Consider the following 23902-nt stretch of genomic DNA (forward strand, 5'->3'; position numbering starts at 1 on the left):
TTGTTGCATCAAGTCCTCTGTATTAAATATAATCATATGATCACCATTTAATAGACCAGTGGCTGATGACAAATCATTGGCTTGTGTAGTCACCACCGAGTTCAAAATTTGATGTTGTTGTGGCTGCAGATCAATGTTCAAAGCTGTGCTGGAGCAAAACGTATTGGATGCATTGGTTTTGCGAAAATTTCGCAAACTTTCATGCTGATCCTGTGAATTGGGAGATGGTGGCGAAGAGGAAGTTATGGTAGAAGACATAACCGTTGGCGTAGAGGTGGTAGTGGAAGTCAAAGAGCCCGCTGAGCTTATGGTCAAGATATTGGTATTATTCATAACATTTGTTAAAGCATTCTTATTGGAGTAGGTACGCAAAATAGGCTTTACCGATATGTCTTTCGTTTGAAACTCAATAAAATCATTGGAAATGTGTTTGTTAGCAGTTTCGTTATTGGAAGTATTGCTATTAATATTTGTGGTAGTTAAATTAAAGGAATTTTGTGTATTACTAGCGCCACTATAACCTAAATCAAGAAAAAATTATTTTTTTTAAAAAAAGTTTAGCATAAAAAAACAATATTTGCGGTAAAAAATTTTAAAATTTTATTAATTTTTTTTTAGTTTTTGTTCAATTAAACAAAACTTAAATTAAAACAAATTAGTTAAAATTACTTAAATTATAATTTATAAACATATTAAATAAAGTATCAAAATTAAATTTGAAAAAAAATAATATAAAATTTTGTCGATATGTCAGGTATTTTTGTGAGAGGTTGTTGGATTGTTTGTTTGGTTGATTCGGTTTGTGATAAATGTTTTAATCATAGATCGGAAACTCTCTTCTCAAAGACCTAACTCAGTTGTCAAAAATCTAAGTTGGGTAAATGGATTAGTAAAAGAATTATGTTTTCATCGTTTTTTTACAAAAACATTTACACAACTTAGGTTTTTGACAACTGAGTTAGGCTTTTATAGGGTTTTAATCACAAATTAATTAATAAATCTTTTTGTTTTTGTATAATGTGAAGAATTATTTGAAAAGTAAAAATCATAAATGTTTTTTTTTAATAAAACAAAAAGTGTGCTCTACGTTTTGGTTCAGGTCTTACGAATATCACTTGAGGAATCATCCTGCAGTATAGAACTTTCACTTAAAAGATTACGATCACATTTGGTGGCCTAAAAATAAAACAAATATTTTTAAATTAAAATATTTAAACAGGGAGGAAAACAATTGCTATGTTCCAAAGCTATTTTAATTTTTTTTTAGGTTGGTGTACACTGTGCCACTTACCTCTCTATATTTATGTAAATACACCGACAATGGCTCCACATAATTATCAAAACCCAAATTGGCAAAAGCATACAATAAATCATCACCATTCACTGTTTTACGATTCTCCGACATACTGCGCTCTATGGCCTCCGACGTAATAAACGATATAAATTCAGACACACACTCCTGTATACATTCTCTAGCATCTTTGGCTATTTTACCATTTTCGGGAACAGGAACTTTCATGATTTTTATAATATTACATATTGGCAGAAAACGATCCTGTTCCCTTAACATATAACCGGAATGTGTTTGACGATTGTCGGAGTCTTCATCTAAAAAATTGGAGGAGATGTGAAGATAAAATCTTTAATAAAGCCAGACAAGAAAATTATGTATCCCACAAAACTAACCTCCAGACATGTCCTCATCTTCCCGTTTTATGTATTCATTCATATACTGTTGTGAATCATTAGTAGAGGACATTTTATGGTATATTTATTTAATTATAACTAATAATTTTAAAAATTTTCTTAAAAATTCAACAAAAATTCTATTTTTTCTATTATGGATTTATTTTTTTGTATGCTAGCTGTCAAATTGTTTGTTTTGTTTTCATTTCTTCATTCTTTCATTTTCTTGGTTTTTCTTTTCGCTTTACAACACTGGTTTAATGTGCAGACTTTAGCAGGGTTGTATATTTTGTTACTAAAACATATATGGGCAATTCCATGACTGAAATAACGAAACCCCTTGAATCTTTCTTCAAGATGATTTGAATAGCATTAAAACACTGAAATTCTACTATGTGAAGTTATTTAGAGCTTATTATAACTTTTTAAGAGTAAAAATAATAGTTTAAACTAATTATCTTTATTTCTTAATTTAATTAGTATGTATTAGACTAAGATGGCGGCAAAACTAACCCCCCAATTAGTAAAAAAAATATTTTTTAGTATCAGTCATATGGAGGCTTCGAAAAGATGTTTTCTATGATACGATATGTGGTATGAATTTGTTTCAAATTCTATATTTTTTTAATGTTTTAAAGTTTTGTCATAGACAAATATGTTTATTTGATCCATTTATATTTATTTCCGGTCACCCAATATGAGGATTTTAGAGATTTTTTTACATAAAATTAAATCAAGATTGTATTTTTTTAATTAGCACACAATGTTTATTGATCGTATAATAATTTTTAAAGGTTTTATTATTATTTTTTTATAAATTAAATTATATTTAAAAAAAAAACATTTGTAAACTAAACATTTAATATTTTCAATGCTAATTTTGTTTAAAATTAAAATACAACCTTGATTTGTCCGGCTACCAAATTTCATGTCGATAAAACAGTTTTATATAACCGTCATTTTCTAAATGCCCTTCCTATACAACCGTGAGCAATGAACGCGTTATTTTTGTCAATTCTCTTTTGTGCAACAATTTCTTAAACGGCAACCATTTGAATAAATATATTCTTTGACATTTCTTTTAACGATCAATACGATCATTCCATCGTGTTATTATCGTTTAGAGTGATTGTGATTTTTTAACAGTAAATTTTTTTGTTGGACATTAACCAAACCAAAAAGATATTTAACAACAAATAGATATTATTTACAGTTATAAAATTGTAGTGAAAACAAGAAAAACAATTTATTATAAAGTTAACAAGTGAATGCATGCATAATTAAAGTTATAGCAAAATGTTGGCTGCAGTTAAAATTAAGGAAGAGCCTCTTGATGAAATTGAAGATTTACAGGAAATATTTAAGCAAGAAGAAGCTTTAATGAAGCAACAATTTAATGGTAAGTTTTTGTTTTTTTTATATAGAAAAATAAAGGAGGTTTATTAATAATGATTTAAAAGGAAATTAATAAGTTTTGCTGAATTTGTTTAAAATTTTTTATCGATATCACGGTAATCTATATAATTTTTTGCTTTGATAATTTTATTCGCATTAAAGAAAACAGGCATCAAAATACATAATAAAAAGAACCTTTAGTAATGGCTTTGTTGGTGTTTTTGGGTGTATGTGTGTGTAGTTAGCGTTGATTTAGCAGTCTACTAGTGGTTGAACGATCATTAAAGTGTATGTTGTTGTTGTCATCATTTATTTCTTGATTTTTTTTACGTATGTTTTCATTTTCAATTGTGCGCACTTTTTTTGTTTTGTTTCCCTCATTTGTTTGTTTACTAAGTACTAAATATAGCAACCCTGTAATTGTGAAAACAGGTAAACATATGGCTACACTAGGAATGGTAGTTTTGTTAAAATTTTATTAAATTTAGATATAAATTTGGAGTTTTTTGTCATGAAATTAATTTTAATGGCTATAGTTTTTATTTCATTAGTTTCAGTATTGTTTTTTAGTTATATAAATGATATTTAATTGGTTTGTGTTTGTTTTTGTTACCGGCTACTGTTGTCTGGCATCTCTGTTAATTAACAAACATGGCTGTGATGTCAACAAAGAACCGTTATATCGAGAAAGCATTTATTTTGTTTGCGTGGTTGAACGAAATGTAAAATTATTGTTTAAAATATAAATTTTTCTTTTAATCAAATAATTATTTAGCTTAAAAATAGATTAAATTAATCAATTTCTGTGTGTTTGTTGCTTTATTATTAAGTTGTTTGATTTTTCTTTAACATTTTAGCTGACCTGTTGGGCCAAAATTTGCCTGCTAATAATTTCCACATTGTTGAGGAAGAAGACAGCTTTATTACCGTTAGTGCTGCCGACATGAAGTGCCAAGATGAACTGCAGTTTATAGATTCCATAAATAACTCGGATGTAAGTATTTTTAAAGGAATTTGTAAAGTTTTGCTTAGTATTAATTGTATTTCTATTTATTTAGCCCAACAAATTCCGGGGTGTATGTTCCAAATGCTTAAAAACTTTTACAAATCGCACCCAATTCCTTAAGCATACGAAACGTAACCATTGCATAACCAAAGAAAAGTGTCCAGTATGCCCGGTTACATTCATAGATTCGTCTTCCTTGCTAAATCACTTAAATTTACATCGTGATAATTCTTTCTTTTGTACCCTGCATTGTGGTGCCAATTTTGCCACACTACCCTTGTGTGAGGAACATGAGCTCAAGGAACATAAAGTGGTATGCATGAAAAATATAATTCTTTTGCTATTTATTAAATATTTTTATGAAATATTGTTTATTTCAGCAAGCACCGCCAAAAATTCGCTATAAACATTTTTGCTCATTCTGCCGTGAAGGATTCAAGACCGAACTTCAATTGCATGTACATTGGCTGCAACAGAATCAAGGCTGTGGCAAACTAATGCAGAATGTTGTATTACATTCCACTAATGTTGTCAACAATTACAATACAAATTGTAAAAATAACAAAGATCTCTCAATAGAGAGACAATTGCAGCCGGTCACAAAAAATTCCATGTCAATCATACCCATTACCAAATTAAGATTGAAATCGACCACACCCTCACCTCAAACAGTAAATAAAAGACAAATTATGGACCAACCAAATGAGGAAACAGACACACTCAATAAACGTTTTAAAATGCTGGACAAAATTAAAGCTGAAATCGAAACCAATCAATTGGCCTTTAATTTTGACACTGATATACAAATAAAGGAAGAACCTTTAGATGAATATGAAACAAATATGACTAATAATCTAATACCGGAAGTTATAATTAAAACTGAGGAAGAGGAGGACAAAACAGAAGAGGTACCGGTCAACGAAAAACCTCAAATGCAGTCTTTAATACTTAATAATATGATAGGTGCTGGGACAAGTGGTAAATTTATACCCCTAGAAAACTTGGTAAACTCAGAAAATAGCAAAACTGAACAAAAAACCGAAAAGAAAACATTTTCCATAAATAGTCTGGTAAAAGCTAATGTTAATGGTAAAATGATAAATATGAATAATCAAAATATACCAGTACTGAAACTTATTACTAACAATAACAACAATATAAATAACAATAGCCCACAAACTGTGGTGAAAAATGAAAATTTTAGATTTGTTAAAATAATGCCGGCTCCAATGCCAACAGCTAATAATAATAATAAATCTCTAACTAACTTTAATTTTGCCAATATACAAAATTCCAACTCGGGCAAATTAATGACACTCAAACTGGCCAATGGCCAAAGTCTATTAAATAATACAGATATCAAGCCTTTGCCCACAAGTGGGTTACAAATTATAAAATTCCTACCCAATACCCAAATAATAAGCATGAAAGGCACCAACAACAATACCACTAATTTCATGGGCAACAAACAGCCTATAATTTTAAAACTTAAAACTGCTCCTACTTTAGCTGTTAATAAAACAACTGAAACAAAAGCAGACACAACCTCACCGCCTAACAGTAGCACCTCTCCTACTGTTTCCATAAAATTAAACTCACTTGAAGAAAATACCACCATAGATGCTGAAGACTTTAAAAAACTGCAGACTGAGGCTTTGATAAAGTCCGAAGAGCATCGCAAAAACTTTTATGTACCCAAAACACGTCTCATGATTATCGAGAATATACCGGAGAAAAAACAATTGATTGATAGCATGAAACAGAAAATAGCCGATGTTGAAACAAAAACTACGGAACAGATTCAGGGAAAACCGGCTGGAAATTTCATTTTAAAATCTCAGGAATCGGATGAACCGTCTTCTTTGTATTTGCCTATACTTACCACACTGGATGTGTCACTGGTTGAGGCACGCTATCAAAATCCCAACTATTGTTATAAATGGATTTGTCCCTATTGTCTCAAGGATTATGAGATAAAGACTGCTTTAAAGTTGCACTTGATTCGGGCTCATAATTTGAATAGTCGTGATATGGAAAAGATAAATGTGCAGGCAAAGCCGTTTGTATGTGAAGGTAAGAGAAAATTTAATATGAAATTAAAATTGAAATTCGAACTTATGTTCGAAATATTTTGTAATTTCCCTTAAACTACTACTAAAATTTAAAATCTCTGATTTTAAGGCAAAATTTCAATGTTCGAAAATTCCAAACTTAGAAACCCAAATGAATTATTATATTTTATGGTAACAATTTGTTAAACTCTCATATTGTATCGGAAAAATTAATTACAATTTTGCAAAAATTTTAATTTCTGCCTGTTATTGAATGTTCGAAAATTCGAAACTTAACTCCGAATTTTCGACCATTATGAAAAGTGATGAAATTTTATGAGATTTCAAATTAATGAATTAAAATTTCAAATTTTTAATTTGAAAAACCAAATTTTAATGTTCGAAAATTTTAAATTTTCGAAACTTTAATAAAAAAATGTAATTTTGTTTTTGACATTAATGATATAGCAATTAAAATATATTTTTTGTAGTTTTAAGTAAAAAAGGAATGTTTTTACACTTTTTAAAAATTCGAACTTAATTTCGAATTTTCGAACATTGCTTAGAAAGTCTAAAATTGTAATTCTCTTCTTGAGGGCTATTTTAAAACATTAAAATCTTTGATTTTGAACCAAAATTTCAATGTTCGAAAATTCGAAACTTTTTCGAAATGCTAAAATCTATACATTTTATGGCAGAAATTAGTTCTTGAATTTGTTTTATGCCAAAATATTTCATAATATTGACAAATATTTAATTTCTGTCTGATTTTTGAATGTTCGAAAATTTGAAACTCGGGTTTGAATTTTCGAACATCATGAAAAAGTCATGAAATTTTTATGAGATTTGAAATTAATAATAGAAAATTTTAAATCTTTAATTTGAGACCAAAATTTCCAAGTTCGAAAATTCAATATTTTTTTGAAAATCCAAAATTTTTATATTTTATGATAAAAACTTGTTAAAAAATCTTTTTTAAGGCAACAATTTCATAATTTTGCAAAAATTTTGATTTCTGGCTGTTATTTGAATGTTCGAAAAATTTATATCGGTGTTCGAATTTTCGAACATCATGAAAAACTCATGAAATTTTTATGTGATTTGAAATTAATAATGGTAAAATTTTAAATCTTCAATTTAAGACGAAAATTTTCATGTTCGAAAATTCAACATTTTTTGAAAATCCAAAATTATTATATTTTAGGAAAAAAACTTTTTGCAAAATATTTTTTAAGGCAACAATTTCATAATTTTGATTTCTGGCTGATATTGGAATGTTCGAATATTTTAAACTCAGGTTCGAATTTTCGAACATCATGAAAAAGACATGCAATTTTTATGAGATTTGAAATTAATAATGGAAAATTTTAAATATTTAATTTGAGACCAATTTTTCTATGTTCGAAAATTCAAAACTTTTTTGAAAATCCAAAATTATTATATTTTATAAAAAAAACTTGTTGCAAAATATTTTTTAAGACAACAATTTCATAATTTTGCAAAAAATTTGATTTCTGGCTGATATTGGAATGTTCGAAAATTTGAAACTCAGGTTCGAATTTTCGAACATCATGAAAATGTCATGAAATTTTTATGAGATTTGAAATTAATAATGGAAAATTTTAAATCTTTAATTTGAGACCAAAATTGTTATGTTCGAAAATTCAACTTTTTTGAAAATCCAAATTTAATATATTTTATGATAAAAACTTGCTGCAAAATATTTTTAAGACAATTTCATAATTTTACAAATATTTAGATTTCTGGCTGATATTGGAATGTTCGAAAATTTTAAACTCAAGTTCGAATATTCGAACATCATGAAATTTTAAATTCTTAAAATAAGTTTTAAAGTTTTGACTTAAAACAAAAATTATTTTATTTCCCTAATTTCAGAACAACTACCATTTGAGGACGACATCAAATCCGAAATAAAAGAAGACATAAAACCACAAATTAAAATGGAACCAATTTCACAAGACACCGATTCTCAAAACTTAACAAACTCTGAAACAGAATCCTTAATAATTGATACTTCGGCTTCCTCATCGCCGAAACCTCTCAAAGCTGTCAATATAAAACAGCCAAGACCACGTTACGTTTGTGATAAATGCGGTCGTACTTGCTCTTCGAAGACCATGCTCAACGATCACATCTTGGCCAATTGTAGTCGTGAGCCACAGTATTCGTGTAAAGAATGTACCAAGAAATTCTTTTCGCATGGCACTCTACAGTGTCACATGACCATACACACCGGTGAATTGCCGCACAAATGTAATTATTGTGATAAACGTTTTCGCACGCGGGGACAAGTGAAGGTGCACCATCGAACGCATACCGGAGAAAGGCCGTTCTTTTGTCAGGTAAGTCTGAAAATTCCTACAATACTAGAACAATTTTTGATTTTTTTCTTTTATCTTTGAAAAATGTAGGTTTGCTCTCAACGTTTTACTCACCGAGAAACCTTGATAGCCCATTTATCACGTCACATAGGCATGAAACGTTATAAATGTTATGGCTGTGATAAACATTTCTCCTGCATTAGTGCTCTAAAGACACATCGTGACATACGTGCCGATAGCTGTGGCAAAGTTAAATTTAATCCTCGTGCCATTGGTCCCCGTGTGCGAGTCATACGTGGCAATGTTATATTTGAGCCTCAGCCCGAAATAAATCCCTACTTAAAGTCTGAGGATCCCAAAAGTGTCTTGACTGAATTACAAAATCAGTCACAGTCGACTCAAGAATCAACTTAGGTTTTAAAAAAAAGACAGAAAGAAAGAGAGAACTATTTTATCTTTTTCCTTTTTTTGTTTAATTAGTTTGTAGTGGAATGTTTAAGCATCCTTTATTTAATTTAAGTTTTTAAAATATCTATATTTGCTTTAACCTTAACTTTTTTTTTTAAAAATTATAAATATTTCCAATAATTTTTAAAGCTTTTTGTTTTAAGAAATGAATGAAATTCACTTTATTAAACTTTCGTTTACAATTTAATTTAGATTTTTTTAGGTTTTGCTTTTTTTCCCCAACTAAATTTAATATATATGCCTGAGTTTGTTTGTTAAAAATTTGTAAAATAAAGAGAAATATATTTTTAAAGAAATTGTGTTTTGTTTTTTTTTCTTTTATTTTATTTTGTAAGTTTTTCAACTTGAAAATTCGAATTCAAAATTACAGATCGGAATTAAATTGTTTGCAAGATTTCAAGCAGATTTTTGTAAGAAAACAAATTCCGGAATGGTTTGTTCTTACAAAATATGTATATTTTAGAATTTCGAAAAAGTTTTGAATTTTCGAAAATGGGAATTTAGGGTAAAAATCAAAGATTTAAAATTTTTATTATAATAATTTCAAAGTTTATTTAAATTCCAGACTTTTGAACATATGCTCGAAATTTCGAAATTAATATTAAATTTTCGAACATTGAATTCTTGGCCAGAAATTAAAATTTTTGTAATCAAATTGTGTAGTTTTCTACTGAAACATTGTTTTTTGCAATGAAATTTGGAAATTTTAGAAAAAGTTTTGAATTTTTATCATAACAATTTAAAAGCTTTTGAATGAAATTCTGAACTTAAGCCATTGAAATCTTTACTAAAAATTAAACTGTTTGCAAGTTTTTAAACAGTTTTTGTAACCAAACATATTCTTGCATAGTTTGTGGTTATAAAATTTTGTAAATTTCAGAATTTCTAAAAAGTTTTGAATTTTCTAACATGGGAATTTAAGGGTGAAAATTAAATTTAAAATTTGTATTTGTTAATACACAAAAAAATAAAACTAATTGATATTCTGGCTTTTGAAATCATGTTCGAAAATTCGAATTTAATTAAAAAAATTTAAGGCATTTAAAGTTTTGAATTTTCTAACATGCATATTTGAGATAAAAATCAATTATTTCAATTTATGATGATAATAATTTCAAAGATTATTGAAATTTTAAACTTTTGGAAAGAAAATCGAAAATTCGAACTTAAATTTTTAATTTTCGAACATTGAAATTTTAGCTGGAAATTAAAATTTTTGCTATTTTCAGCAAGTAAATTGAAATTTCTAACTTTTGAAATAAAAATCGAAAATTCGAACATAAATTTGTTTTTTTCGAACATTAAAATTGTAGATAGAAATTAAAAGTTTGGATACATTCTTGCAATAAAACAAATTTAGGAGCTATTTTCTAAAAGACAATTGAAAATTTAAACATTCGAACTGAAATTTTTAATTTTCAAAAATTTAAATTTTAGCTAGAAATTAAAATTTGTCCAGATACATTTTTGCAATAGAACAATTTAGGACCTATTTTCTGCAAGTCAATTGAAATTTCTAAACATGTTCGAAAATTCGATCATAAATTTTTATTTTTCGAACATTGACATTTTAGCTAGAAATTAAAATTTTAATACATTCTTGCAAGACAATTTCTAACTTTGAAATAAAAATCGAAAATTCGAACATAATTTTTTAATTTTCGAACATTGAAATTTTAGCATTGAAATTTTAGCTCAAATTTCAATATTCGAAATTAAAAAAATTAAGTTCGAATTTTCGATTTTAATTTCAGAAATTTCAATTGGCTTGCTGAAAATAGCTCCTAAATTTGTTTTATTGCTAAAATTTACACAAAATTTTAATTTCTAGCTAAAATTTCAATGTTCGAAAATTAAAATTTATGTTCGAATTTTCGATTTTATTTCCAAAAGTTTAAAATTTCAATAATCTTTGAAATTTTTATCATCATAAATTGAAATAATTTATTTTTATCTCAAATATGCATGTTAGAAAATTCAAAACTTTAAATGCTTTAATTTTTTTTAATTAAATTCGAATTTTCGAACATGGTTTCAAAAGCCTAGAATATCAATTAGTTTTATTTTTTTGTGTAATAACAAATACAAATTTTAAATTTAATTTTCAACCTTAATTTCCTTGTTAGAAAATTTAAAACTGCAAAAAACAATGTTTCAGTAGAAAACTACACAATTTGATTACAAAAGTTAGAAAATTCAATTGCAATAAAACAAGTTCTGCAAGACAAATTAAATTTCGACATTTTAGACCATAATGTCGAAATTTAATTTGTCTTGCAGAACTTGTTTTATTGCAATTGAATTTTCTAACTTTTGAAATTAAAATCGAAAATTCGAACTTAAATTTTTAAATTTCGAATACTGAAATTTTAGCTAGGAATTAATATTTTGTATAAATTTTAGCAATAAAACAAATTTAGGAGCAATTTTGTGGAAGCCAATTGAAATTTAAAATTAAAACTTTATGTTCGAATTTTCGAACATTGAAATTTCAGCTAGAAATAAATATTTTTGATAAATTTTTGCAATAACACTATTTATGAGCTACTTCCTGCAAGCCAATTGAATTTTACAAAATTTTAGACCGATTTCGAAAATTCGAATATAAATTTTAAATATTCGAACATTGAAATTTTTCATAGAAATTAAAATTTTGAAAAAAATTTAGCAATAAAAGAAATTTATGAGCTATTTTAAGCAAGCCAATTGAAATTTTTAACATTTTAGACCGATTTCGAAAATTCGAACTTAAGTTCGAAATTATTTTTTCATCATTTTATGTCACAAAAACTAGGGTTTTAATGTTGTGTTAAGAAATTTGAATGGTTTTTATTACAGTTTTAAAATGAGGTAAATTTAAATTATTATTTTATTTAAATTAAACTTACCACTTTTGTTTCTGTTTTTTTCCAGCATAGAAAGTAAAACTATTATGTTTTCGAAATTCGAAATTAAATTTGAGATCAAGGCAAGACAGTAAGTATTTTCATTATGTTTTAAATTCGATTTTCGAAATTAGATGTTTTGGTTTTTATTTTGAATTAATCATTTTATTATCATATTTTAAATATTTTTGTTGTTGTTTTTTGTAGTTAAATATGCTTAGATAATATTAATTGCATTAGGTTTTTGTTTTCTTTTTTTTGGTTTTATTCTTTTTACTAAAATTTAGGTATTGAAATTATAGTAGATTTTGTTTTTGTGTTTTTTCTTAAGTTTGTTTTTCATTTGTAATTTTTTTTTGTTAAAGATTTTATAGTTTCGTTTTGGTAATTAAGTGGAAAAAAGTGATTTTGAAATATCAGCAAAGTAAATATCCAAAAAAAGTAACGAAAAATTATGGTTTAGTTTATTATATAGTTTATTGAATATTTAATAATTCAAAATAAATTAGTTTATAAGAAATTTATAATAAATTACAAGTAATAATAATAATAATAAGAATAGTTATAATAGTTTAACAAATATTTGTAAATGTTTTTGTTGCTTTCAAATATACATTTTTTGCTTTTCAAAATTTTTGAGAAATTAAAAAAAAAACTCAAAAGTTTACAGTAAATTTTAGTAATTTATTTTCTTGGTTTATGCTTCTTTTCTTGCTTGTTGTTTCTTTTAAATAACAATTTCTTTTTTAAATTTTTTTCTTTAAATATATTTTTGTTAAATATATTTTTTGGGGGGTTTTTATATAATTAAAAACGTTTGTTTTGTTTTTTATTTTATTTTTTTTAATATTAAAATGAAGCCCTTTTTAATATTTTGTTTTTTGGTTTTATTTCGTTTACTTGGTGAAAATTTTGAAATTTTTTTAATTTTTGTTTTGAAAATTTTGCAATTGTTGAATAATTTTTAGTTTGGTTTTTAATATTTGTTTAATAGTGCTTTTGTTTGTTTTTATATTTCTTAATTTTTTTGTTGTTATTTATTAATTATTGCTCTATATTGTTTTTTTTTGTTGCATCGTTATTCATTATTTCTTTTTGTTTATAATTTTTGATGATGTTTTTTGTTTTTTTTTTTTGGTTTTATGTAAAAAAGTAACAAATGTTTTTTTTTATATTTTTAAATTTCTATATAATTTATTTAATGTTTTCTTTAATCTTTTTGTTTGTTTTGGTTTTTTTTTTTGTTGTATGTATGTACATAATATTTTTTGTTGTATATAATTATTGCCCTTTTCTCTTGACGCATGATGTTTGTCATTAAACTTCTTCTAAAAAAAAACTAAAAACTAAACTCAAAATAATAAATTGGTTTAAACATAATAATTTGTTTACTTAATAATAATTCTATGTTTAAATCGTTGTTTAAATATATTTTGAAACTACAAACATGGGAAAATGCTAAGCAAAGAGAGTAAAAAAGGGAAATTGTAAGTGAATATTTTGAAATTGGAATGAAATTTTTTTTGAAAAAAGTTTTGAAATTTCGAACATTGAAATTAGTGTTCAAAATGACAGATTTGACTTTGTTAACATAATAATTTAAAAACTTATTGAAATTTTAGACTTTTGAAATAAAAATTGAAAATTTGAACTAAATTTTGAATTTTCGAACATTGAAATCTTAGCTGGAAATTAAATTTTTAATAAGTTTTTAATTAGTTTTTATTATTAAATAAAATTTCTGAATTTGCAATTTTCAAAAAATTTCTGAATTTGCAATTTTCAAAAAAGTTCTGAATTTTCGAACATTGAAATTTGGGACCAAAATTAAAAATATGAATTTTTTATCCTAATAATTTAAAAAAATTATTGAAATTCTAGACTTTTGAAATAAAAATCGAAAATTCGAACTAAATTTTGAATTTTCGAACATTGATATATAGCTGAAAATGAATTTGTTTCAACGTTTTTAAACCATTTTTATTATTAAACGAAATTCCTGAATTAATTATAATCATAAAATTTCTGAATTTCCAATTTTCAAAAATGTTTTGAATTTTCGAACATTGAAATTAGGGTGCAATATTACCGATTTGAATTTGTTGGCATAATAATTTACAAGATTTTTGAAATTCTAGACTTTTGAAATAAAAATCGAAAATTCGAATTAAATTTTGAATTTTCGAACATTGAAATCTTAGCTGGAAATTAAATTTTTTATAAGTTTTTATTATTAAAAGAAATTCCTGAATTAATTGTAAACACAACATTTTGGAATTTCCAATTTTCCAAAAAATTTTGAATTTTCGAACATTGAAATTAGAGCTCAAAATTAAAAATTAAAATTTTTATCATAATAATTTAAAAACTTAATGAAATTCTAGACTTTTGAAATCAACATCGAAAATTCGAAAAAAAATTTGAATTTTCGAACATTGAAATCTTAGCTGGAAATTAAATTTTTTATAAGTTTTTATTACTAAAAGAAATTCTTGAATTAATTGTAAACACAAAATTTTGGAATTTCCAATTTTCCAAAAAATTTTGAATTTTCGAACATTGAAATTGGGACTCTAAATCACAGATTTGAATTTTTTATCATAATAATTTAAAAACATAATAAAATTCTAGACTTTTGAAATCAAAAACGAAAATTCGAACTAAATTTTGAATTTTCGAACATTGATATCTTAGCTGGAAATTAAATTTTTTATAAGTTTTTATTACTAAAAGAAATTCTTGAATTAATTGTAAACACAAAATTTTGGAATTTCCAATTTTCCAAAAATGTTTTGAATTTTCGAACATTGAAATTAGAGCTCAAAATTAAAAATTAAAATTTTTATCATAATAATTTAAAAACTTAATGAAATTCTAGACTTCTGAAATCAAAATCAAAATTTTGAATTTTCGAACATTGAAATCGTGCTGGAAATTAAATTTTTTGTAAGTTTTTATTATTAAAAGAAATTCCTGCATTAATTGTAATAATGAAATTTCTGAATTTTCAAAAAAGTTTTGAATTTTCGAACATTGAAATTAGGGCTCAATATCACAGATTTTAATTCGTTAGCACAGTCATTTAAAATTTGAACGAAATCGAAAAAATTTTTTGAATTTTTGTACATCTTGGCTGGAAATTAAATTTTTTCAAAGTTTTTACAATAAAAACAGTTACTAAATTATTTGTGATTATAAAATATTTTATGATTTCTAAAAAGGTTTGAAATTTCAAAATAGCAGATTTTAATTTGTTATTTTAATAATTTAAAAACTTATTGAAATTCTACAAATTTGAAATCATGTTTGAAAATTCGAACTTAATATTATTTTTTCGAACATTGAAATTTTTGCTACAATTTAAATTTTTAAACAGTTTTTGGAAAAAAGTTACATATTTTGAAAAAGTTTTGAATTTTCCAATATTTTCGAAAACTCTGAAAACTGATAACTTATGTTTTGCGTGTTTTAAAACTGTTTTTGTAATAGTATATTAAAAATTGTGAATTATTTTAGACCTTAAATTTTGGTAATTTTAAGTTTTCAAAAAAAGTTTTGAATTTTCGAACATGGATTTAAGGTACAAATCAAAGATTTAAGTTTTTTATTATAAAGTAACTAAAAAGTTTATTGAAAATATAGCCTTTTGAGGCAATGTTGGAAATGTCTTTAAAGAAACAAGAAACAATTTAAAAAATTTCCATTTTTTGAAAATTTAACACATTTTGTCTGCCCTTAATGTTTCAATTCAAAATCTCTACTTACAATATTTTAAAGATTATTTTCTGCTCTATATAATCCTTAAGTTTGAAGCCAATTACTCGATTAGTTTATAAGTTTTCAATGTTTAAACATTTTCATTGACATTTAATCCAGGGTGCGTATGATTAATATTAATTAAGAGGTTGTTGACTTAAAATGTTGATAACTTTTTTCTTAGAAGTGATAGAAAGCTAATAAATACAATTTCTGAAAGCTAATCTATTATAGAATAAGTTTCTAAAGAAAGATTTATGCTGCTAAGAAACAACTTAATTTTAGAACGATTTTATCGAAAACTGCAAAAACAAATTTTTAAAATATTAAAATAACTTTTAAATTTTTGCAGCGATTTGCAATCAAATTTGTAATTATGTTAAAGCAGGATTTTAGTATGCCGAATTTAAATAGTTTTCAATTTTTTTTTGGGAATTTAAAAAAAGTTTTGTGAGAAATTTTCTGTTTCTTTGCTTAACATTTTCCTTGTGTTTTATCAAAACCAACCGCGCTCTACTATAAGAGTTCTGTAAAAATGTTTTAGTCCAATATTTCATTATTTTTGTTTTGTTTGTTTTGCTTTAAACAAAATCATATATTTTCTTAAATTTACCTACTTAATGTTGTTGTTTTGTTACTATAAATTTTATAAAGTATTTTGTTTTTGTTAAATTATTTTTGTTTATTACTTCTTCAACTCTTATAAGCTAAAAGCGTATTTAATTACCTTATTTTACATGTCTTTATAAAGTAAAATTTTCAATTATTTTATATTAATATTCTTCATTTTTTTCTTTACTCAATAATAATCATAATAATTATAAATTTCTTTATGTTTTTTTTGTAATTTATTCTCAAAACTGTTTTGTTTTTAAAATGAACTGAAAAACAACTGAAATTAAATTTATGTTACTCCTTTTTAAACTTATTGACTACATAAAAAATAGGTGGGAAAATAAAATCTGATTTCTTTTTGTTCACTTTTTCGTTTTTTTTTTTTGTTTAAAAAAAATGAAAATCTTTTACATATTTTTAAAAATCTCTGGTTTTACTGTTTAATACTATTTTATCGTTTTTTAAATAAAGTAAAATTAACCATTAAATAAATCAATTGATAAATTAGTCTACATTATTGTTAACTATGAATTTATATTATATATTTTTATTATAAATCTTTAAGAACGTTTGAGTTTTTTTTTTTATATAAATATCAAAGAATAAATTGAAATTGAAATAAAAATAAATTGAAATCTATAAACATGAAATTGATGTTTAAAAACGGACGCCATGTTTGAACAAAATTTATGTTTTTCAAAACTGTTTATTTTTCAATTATGTATAAGTATAATCTCACCCTATTTTTTAGATTTCTTCAAAATCTTTCAAAACTTTTCTTTGTTTAAATATTTTTATTTAAATCTTAAGTGCTAAAGCTTCTTTTGTTTAAATGTTTGTTGTGTTTAATGTTTTAATTTTCTTCATTCTGTTAAATGTTTAAATATTTTCTTTTTTTTTTTTGTTTAATATGTGGCAGTTTAAAAATGTTTTCAAAAACAAAATGTTATAAAGTTTAAGTCAGATGTTTGTTGCTGTTGTTACCGTATTTTTATGTGTTTTATAGTTTTTTATGAAATCTGGCAACCGCTTTTTTTTCATACATATTTGAAAATTGTTTGTTTGTTTGTTCGTAGGGAAAAAGTAGTGAGTAGTGGTTGGACCTGAAAAAATAAAATAAAAGCTTGAAAAAATATTTTGCGAAATTTGTTCAAAACTACTCTACATATTTAGTTAAAAAAAGAGCATAAAGTATTTAAATAAACATACCTGTTGTGAGGGGATTTTTGAGAAAAAAAATCTCTTTAGAAAACATTTAAACTTTAAATTTGTTTCTAAATACAATGCTGAAAAAAATATTAAAATTTCAAAAAAACAAATTAATTTTCAAAAATGTCCATAAAAATATTTGAATCCTAGTGTCACACAAAAACTGTTTTTGAAACATTTTTTTTTCAAAGATTTGAAAATCAAGGGTTCTAAATCTTTATTTTCCAAATTTTATTTTTCACCTCTAGAATAGAAGTTTATTAAGCAGAATATTTAACAGCTGTTTTTAAGAAAGTTTTATGAATTTTCCTTTATTGGAAAAAGTTTTTGAATTTTGAAGTTTCAAAATTTGTTAATGCGTCTCTACTTCTTTAATTTAAAAAAAGGGCCGCTCGATACAATGGAAAACTTTAAGTTTACTCCAAATTTTCAATGTTCGAAATTCACAAACTTTTCAAAATTTTTCAAAAATTCAAAATAAATGTTCAGAAACCACTAAAAACTAATTTACTATAAACTGTTACTGAAAAAGTAGTTTTTAGCTATTTAAAAAATTTCGAATTTTCGAAAATTGTTAAAAATTATCTTTCAAAAAAAAAAAAAATATTTAATTTTAAAACTAATTTTCAATGTTCGAAAATTTTTGAAAACTTAAAAAAAAATCCAAAAAAAATGTCGATTTTGAAATATTTGCATTTAAATTTAAACTCGAAAAACCTAAAAAATATTCAAAATTGTTTAGAATCTCAAATTAATGTTCGAAATTTATTTAAAACCTTTAAGAAATACTAAAAATAAATTGTACGTAAATTTCTATAATTAAAATAGTAGATTTTCTAACATTTTAATATCCATATTCCAACATACATAAGTTCGAATTTTCGAACATTAGTAGAAAAATTGTAATTTTTAGTGTACCTTCAAATGACATCAAAATTAAAGTAAAATCTTTGTTTTTAAAACAAATTTTCAATGTTCGAAAAAACAAAATCTAAATTTTTAAAGGTTTTGAATTTAATTTTTTCGAACATTAAAAAAATTGTTTTCAAAACAAAGATTTTACTTTAATTTTGTGGCCATTTGAATGAAGGTACACTAAAAATTACTAATGTTCGAAAATTAGAACTTATGTTCGAAAATATTAAAATGTTAGGAAATCCTTAACTTTTATTGTACTCGTACCTTTAAAATGGTTGCAAAATAAATATAAAATCTTTGATTTTAAACCCAGTTTTGAGATATTCTTGGGTTAGATAAAAGTTGAAAAGCTTTTGAAAGCTTTTATAATTACTAAGCTTAATTGTGTCAAATATAGTTAGAAAAGTTTTATTTATGATTATAGTTGAATAAAATAATTTTTTTAGAAAAAAGCTTTTAACAGCTTTTTTTAATTTTGACAAGCTTTTACTATTTCAACCATTTTTAAGTGTAAAAATCATTAATTTTAACTAAATAAAACTGGAAATGCTTTCTTTGTGAAAGAAGTTCAAAAAAATTAGTTATTTTAAAAAAGAGTTTTAGGAGCTTTTGGAAGCTTTTAAAATTTTTAAGCTAAATTGTGTCAAATATAGTTAGAAAGGTTTCTTTATGATTAAAGTTGAATAAAATACAATTTTTAGAAAAAAGCTTTTAAGTGCTTTGTTTTAATTTGACAAGCTTTTACTATTTCAGTCATTTTTATGTGTAAAAATCATTAATTTTATCTTAATAAAACTGGAAATGCTTTTTTTTGTGAAAGAAGTTCCAAAAAAATTAGTTATTTTAAATAAGTGTTTTAGGAGCTTTTGAAAGCTTTTAAAATTTTTAAGCTAAATTATGTCAAATATAGTTCGAAAGGTTTCTTTATGATTATAGTTGAATAAAATACATTTTTTAGAAAAAAAGCTTTTAAAAGCTTTCTTTAATTTTGAAATGCTTTTACTATTTCAAACATTTTTATGTGTAAAAATCATTAATTTTAACTAAATAAAACTGGAAATACTTTCTTTGTGAAAAAAAAGTTCAAAAAAATTTGTTATTTTAAAAAAGAGTTTTAGGAGCTTTTAAAATTTTTAAGCTAAATTGTGTCAAATATAGTTTGAAAGGTTTCTTTATGATTAAAGTTGAATAAAATACAATTTTTAGAAAAAAGCTTTTAAGAGCTTTTTTAAATTTTTTCATGCTTTTACTATTTCAACCATTTTTATGTGTAAAAATTAATTTTAACTAAATAAAACTGGAAATGCATTCTTTGTGAAAGAAGATCAAAAAAATTAGTTATTTTAAAAAAGTGTTTTAGGAGCTTTTGAAAGCTTTTAAAATTTTTAAGCTAAATAGTGTCAAATATAGTTCGAAAGGTTTCTTTATGATTAAAGTTGAAAAAAATAAATTTTTTAGAGAAAAGCTTTTAACAGCTTTTTTTTAATTTTGACAAGCTTTTACTATTTCAACCATTTTTAAGTGTAAAAATCATTAATTTTAACTAAATAAAACTGGAAATGCTTTCTTTGTGAAAAAAGTTCAAAAAAAATTGTTATTTTAAAAAGGAGCTTTTGAAAGCTTTTAAAAATTTTAAGCTAAATTGTGTCAAATATAGTTCTAATGGTTTCTTTATGATTATAGTTGAATAAAATACATTTATTAGAAAAAAGCTTTTAAGAGCTTTTTTTAAATTTTGTCATGATTTTACTATTTCAATAATTTTTATGTGTAAAAAACATTAATTTTAACAAAATAAAACTAGAAATACTTTCTTTGTGAAAAAAGTTCAAGAAAATTAGTTATTTTAAAAAAATGTTTTAAGAGCTTTTGAAAGCTTTTAAGATTTATAAGCTAAATTGGGTCAAATATAATTCGAAAAATTTCTTTATGATTAGAGTTGAATAAAATAAAATTTTTAGAAAAAAGCTTTTAAGAGCTTTTTTTAATTTTGACATGCTTTTTCTAATTCAATCATTTTTATGTGTAAAAAACGTTAATTTTAACTAATTGAAACTGGAAATGCTTTCTTTGTGAAAGAAGTTCAAAAAAATTAGTTATTTTAAAAAAGGAGCTTTTGTAAGGTTTTATAATTTTTAAAGCTTAATTGTATCAAAAGTAGTTCGAAAGGTTTCCCTTATGATAATAAATGAAAAAAAAAATTTTTTTAGAAAAAAAGCTCTTAAGAGCTTTTCTTAATTTTGACATATTTTTACTATTTCAACCATTTTTATGTGTAAAAATCATTAATTTTAGTTAAAATGCCTTCTTTGTGAAAAAAGTTAAAAGAAATTAGTTATTTTAAAAAAGTATTTTAGGAGCTTTTGAAAGCTTTTAAAATTTTTAAGCTAAATTGTGTCAAATATGGTTCGAAAGGTTTCTTTATGATTAAAGTTGAATAAAATGCAATTTTTAGAAAAAAGCTTTTAAATGTTTTTTTTAATTTTGAAATGCTTTTACTATTTCAATAATTTTTATATGTAAAAATCATTAATTTTAACTAAATGAAACTGGAAATGCTTTCTCGGTGATAAAAGTTAAAAAAATAGTTATTTAAAAGAAGATTTTGAATGCTTTTATAATTTTTAAGCTTAATTGTATCAAAAGTAGTTCGAAAGGTTTCCCTTATGATAATAAATGAAAAAAATACATTTTTTAGAAAAAAAGCTTTAAAGGGATTTTTATGCTTTTGAAAGCTTTTCTAATTTATAAGCTTAATTATATCAAACATAGTTCGCAAGGTTTGCTTTATGATAATTAATTAAAAAAATACATTTAAAAAAAAAAGCTTTTAAGAGCTTTTTTATTTGTATGTGTAAAAATCTAAAAAATATAAATTTCATTGCTAAATAAAACTGGAAATGTGTTTCAAGTTAAAGAAATTCGATTTCTGAAAATTAAATTATAAAAGCTCATTAATAGCTCCAATGAGCTTTTAAAATTTTTCAGCTTGGATTATTATCTTTAAGATTATAGTTGATAAATTAAATGTTAAAAAAAAGCTTTTAAGAACTATTCAAATTTAGATGGTTTTACTTCAGAAAGTTAATTTCAACAGAAAGACGGACAGACAGACATGGCTAAATCTATAAAGATCCAGAAAATATATACTTTATGGGATCTATATCATTTTAAAGCCTATTGTGAGTATTAGGGAATTTGCCATGTTGTCAAGTTTCCCAAAAGTTTTGACCAGGTTTTGGCCATGTTGTCAAACTTCTAAAAAACATTAATAAAACCCCTACAAATGTTTTGATTTCATCATTTTAAAGCCTTTACCTTTGAATCATTAATATTATGAAATTTACCATGTTGCCAAATTTCACAAAATCTAAAATTTATTGCTAAATATACTCAAAATATTCTACAATATAAAAAAAAAATTTCGAAAAAAAAGTAGTTTTGATTTTTTTTATTTTAATTTTAAACAATTTTTATTTCAAATTTTTTCTTATTTTCGGTTGTTGTTGTTTTTTATTTAATGTAAATTAAATTGTATGCTTTTTTTGTGTTTTTTTTTTTAATTTTTTTTGTTGTATATATCATTAAAGTTTATTAATAATATTATTTTATTAATTTGTTTTTTTGGTTTGTTTTAATATTATTTTATTTATATATGAACTTGGACTAATTTATCAACAATTTCTTATGCAATTTTTCAACGGTTTAAAACTCTAAAACTCCATAACAATTTTTTTTATATTATTAATTACTTATATTTGTTTTTCTTTTTTTTATATAGTTTTATTTATTATTAAATAATTCTTGTTTTTACTACTTAAAGCATTACCATTTCTTTTTTTTATGTTTTAATATTATTTTTCTTTATTTAAATTTAATTAAAAGGGAAAAGTATTAGGAATTTGTTTAAAATGAATTATTTTGGTTTTAAAATGAAAAACATAATTTTTTGTAACAATTTTTTCGTTTTTTTCTTTTTAAATTTATATATAATTTTGGTTTGTAAGTTTTAAATATTAACAGGAAAAAGTATGTATGTTGTTGTGTTAATAATTTCTTTGTTTGTTGTTGTTGTTTAAGGTAATAATTTTCAGAAGATTTTTTTGTTTGTTAAGAGGAGCAAAAGGATATGTTTTTAAAAATGTTGTGTGAGTGAGTTTTTGTTAGATTTTATAAATGTATATAGTTTTTTGTTTTGGTTTTTTTTTTAAAATGAGTTTCTTATTTAGTTAAAGTTGTTTCTCTTTTGGTTTTAGTTTATAATATAGTTTAAGTTTAAATATTAAATTGTTTTGTTTAGTTTATAATTATTTTGGAAGAATATGCTTGGATGAAATGATAAATGAAGTTGAGGAGGAAAAAAATTTAAAATAAAACCACTCAAATTGAAAAACTAAGAAAGCAATAGCAACATGTTGCTGAAACATGTTTATAAACATTTTATTAAAAAATAGGGGACCAAAGGGATATTCAAGTTTCTCTTAGATGTCAGAAGAGACATGTTGAAAAAGAGAAAACTTTTTGTTAAAATGATTTTTCAACCAAAAGCTCTTGAAAACTTTTATAATTTGCAAGCATAATCCAATGATATAAAACTTGGAATTGTTTTATTTATGTTTATAAATGAAAATCTACATTTTGTACTTGATAAAATTAACTTTTTAGAGCTTTTTTTAATTTAACATGATTTTTTTATTTTAGCCATTTTTATTTGTAAAAATCATTAATTTTTAGGCTAAATGAAGCTGGAAATGCTTTCTTTGGAAAAAAATCAAAAAAAAATAGTTTTTGAAAGCTTTTATAATTTTTAAGCCTAATCTTATAAAATAAAGTTCGAAAGTCTTTCTTTATGACTATAAATGAAAAAAAATGCATTTTTAGAAAAAAGCTTTTAAAAGCTTTTTTTATTTTTACCAGCTTTTACTATTTAAAACATTTTTATGTGTAAAAATTATTAATTTTCATGCTAAATGTAACTGGAAATGCTTTCTTTGTGGTAAAAACAAAAATACTAGTTATTTAAAAAGAAAGCTTTTGAAAGCTTTTATAATTTTTAAGCTTAATCTTATCAAATATAGTTCCAAAGGTTTTCGTTAAGATTACAATTGAAAAAAAATATTTTTTTAGATAAAAGCTTTTAAGCTTTTTTTTATTTTTAACAGCTTTTACTATTTAAAACATTTTTATGTGTAAAAATCATTAATTTTGATGCTAAATGTAACTGGAAATGCTTTCTTTGTGGTAAAAAACAAAAATACTAGTTATTTAAAAAGAAAGCTTTTGAAAGCTTTTATAATTTTTAAGCTTAATCTTATCAAATATAGTTCCAAAGGTTTTCATGAAGATTACAATTGAAAAAAAATATTTTTTTAGAAAAAAACTTTAAAGCTTTTTTTTATTTTTAACAGCTTTTACTTTTTAAACCATTTCATATGTAAAAATCATTAAATTTAATGATAAATGAAACTGGAAATGCTTTATTTGTGTTTCAAGTTAAATCAGTTACAGTTTAGAAATAAAAGCTTTAACGAGCTTTTATTATTTTAAAGCGTAATCGTATCAAATGAAGCT

The 23902-nt window shown here is 23.6% G+C and overlaps 2 protein-coding genes across 2 annotated transcripts; one reads left to right on the forward strand and one right to left on the reverse strand.

The window, feature by feature from the left end:
• Positions 1–576: 576 nt before the first annotated feature.
• Nf-YB (nuclear factor Y-box B) lies at positions 577–1843 on the reverse strand. Its single transcript, XM_065500494.1, has 3 exons — positions 1687–1843; positions 1292–1608; positions 577–1176 (listed from the first exon to the last, which is right to left on the reverse strand). The coding sequence occupies exons 1-3, from the start codon at positions 1757–1759 to the stop codon at positions 1096–1098; spliced, it is 471 nt and encodes a 156-aa protein (XP_065356566.1). The 5' UTR covers positions 1760–1843; the 3' UTR covers positions 577–1095.
• A 943-nt stretch (positions 1844–2786) lies between these two features.
• On the forward strand, positions 2787–9244 carry LOC135952040 (uncharacterized). The gene is made up of 6 exons (XM_065501818.1): positions 2787–3085; positions 3939–4075; positions 4140–4400; positions 4468–6160; positions 8035–8501; positions 8571–9244. Exons 1-6 carry the CDS (start codon positions 2983–2985, stop codon positions 8892–8894), a joined length of 2985 nt encoding a protein of 994 aa, XP_065357890.1. The 5' UTR covers positions 2787–2982; the 3' UTR covers positions 8895–9244.
• Positions 9245–23902: the final 14658 nt, after the last annotated feature.

The sequence above is a fragment of the Calliphora vicina genome, chromosome 2, assembly GCF_958450345.1.
Source record: "Calliphora vicina chromosome 2, idCalVici1.1, whole genome shotgun sequence".
Classification (NCBI taxonomy): domain Eukaryota; kingdom Metazoa; phylum Arthropoda; class Insecta; order Diptera; family Calliphoridae; genus Calliphora; species Calliphora vicina.

What these genes read in the sequence shown, in the direction of transcription:
- Nf-YB (XM_065500494.1), bottom strand. Translation starts at nt 1,759, where the DNA reads ATGTCCTCTACTAATGATTCACAACAGTATATGAATGAATACATAAAA. An exon ending in AGATGAGGACATGTCTGGAG is followed by an intron (nt 1,609 to 1,686) that starts GTTAGTTTTGTG and finishes CCAATTTTTTAG; the next exon opens with ATGAAGACTCCGACAATCGT. An exon ending in ATTTACATAAATATAGAGAG is followed by an intron (nt 1,177 to 1,291) that starts GTAAGTGGCACA and finishes TTTTATTTTTAG; the next exon opens with GCCACCAAATGTGATCGTAA.
- LOC135952040 (XM_065501818.1), top strand. Translation starts at nt 2,983, where the DNA reads ATGTTGGCTGCAGTTAAAATTAAGGAAGAGCCTCTTGATGAAATTGAA. An exon ending in AATGAAGCAACAATTTAATG is followed by an intron (nt 3,086 to 3,938) that starts GTAAGTTTTTGT and finishes TTAACATTTTAG; the next exon opens with CTGACCTGTTGGGCCAAAAT. An exon ending in AAAGCCGTTTGTATGTGAAG is followed by an intron (nt 6,161 to 8,034) that starts GTAAGAGAAAAT and finishes CCCTAATTTCAG; the next exon opens with AACAACTACCATTTGAGGAC.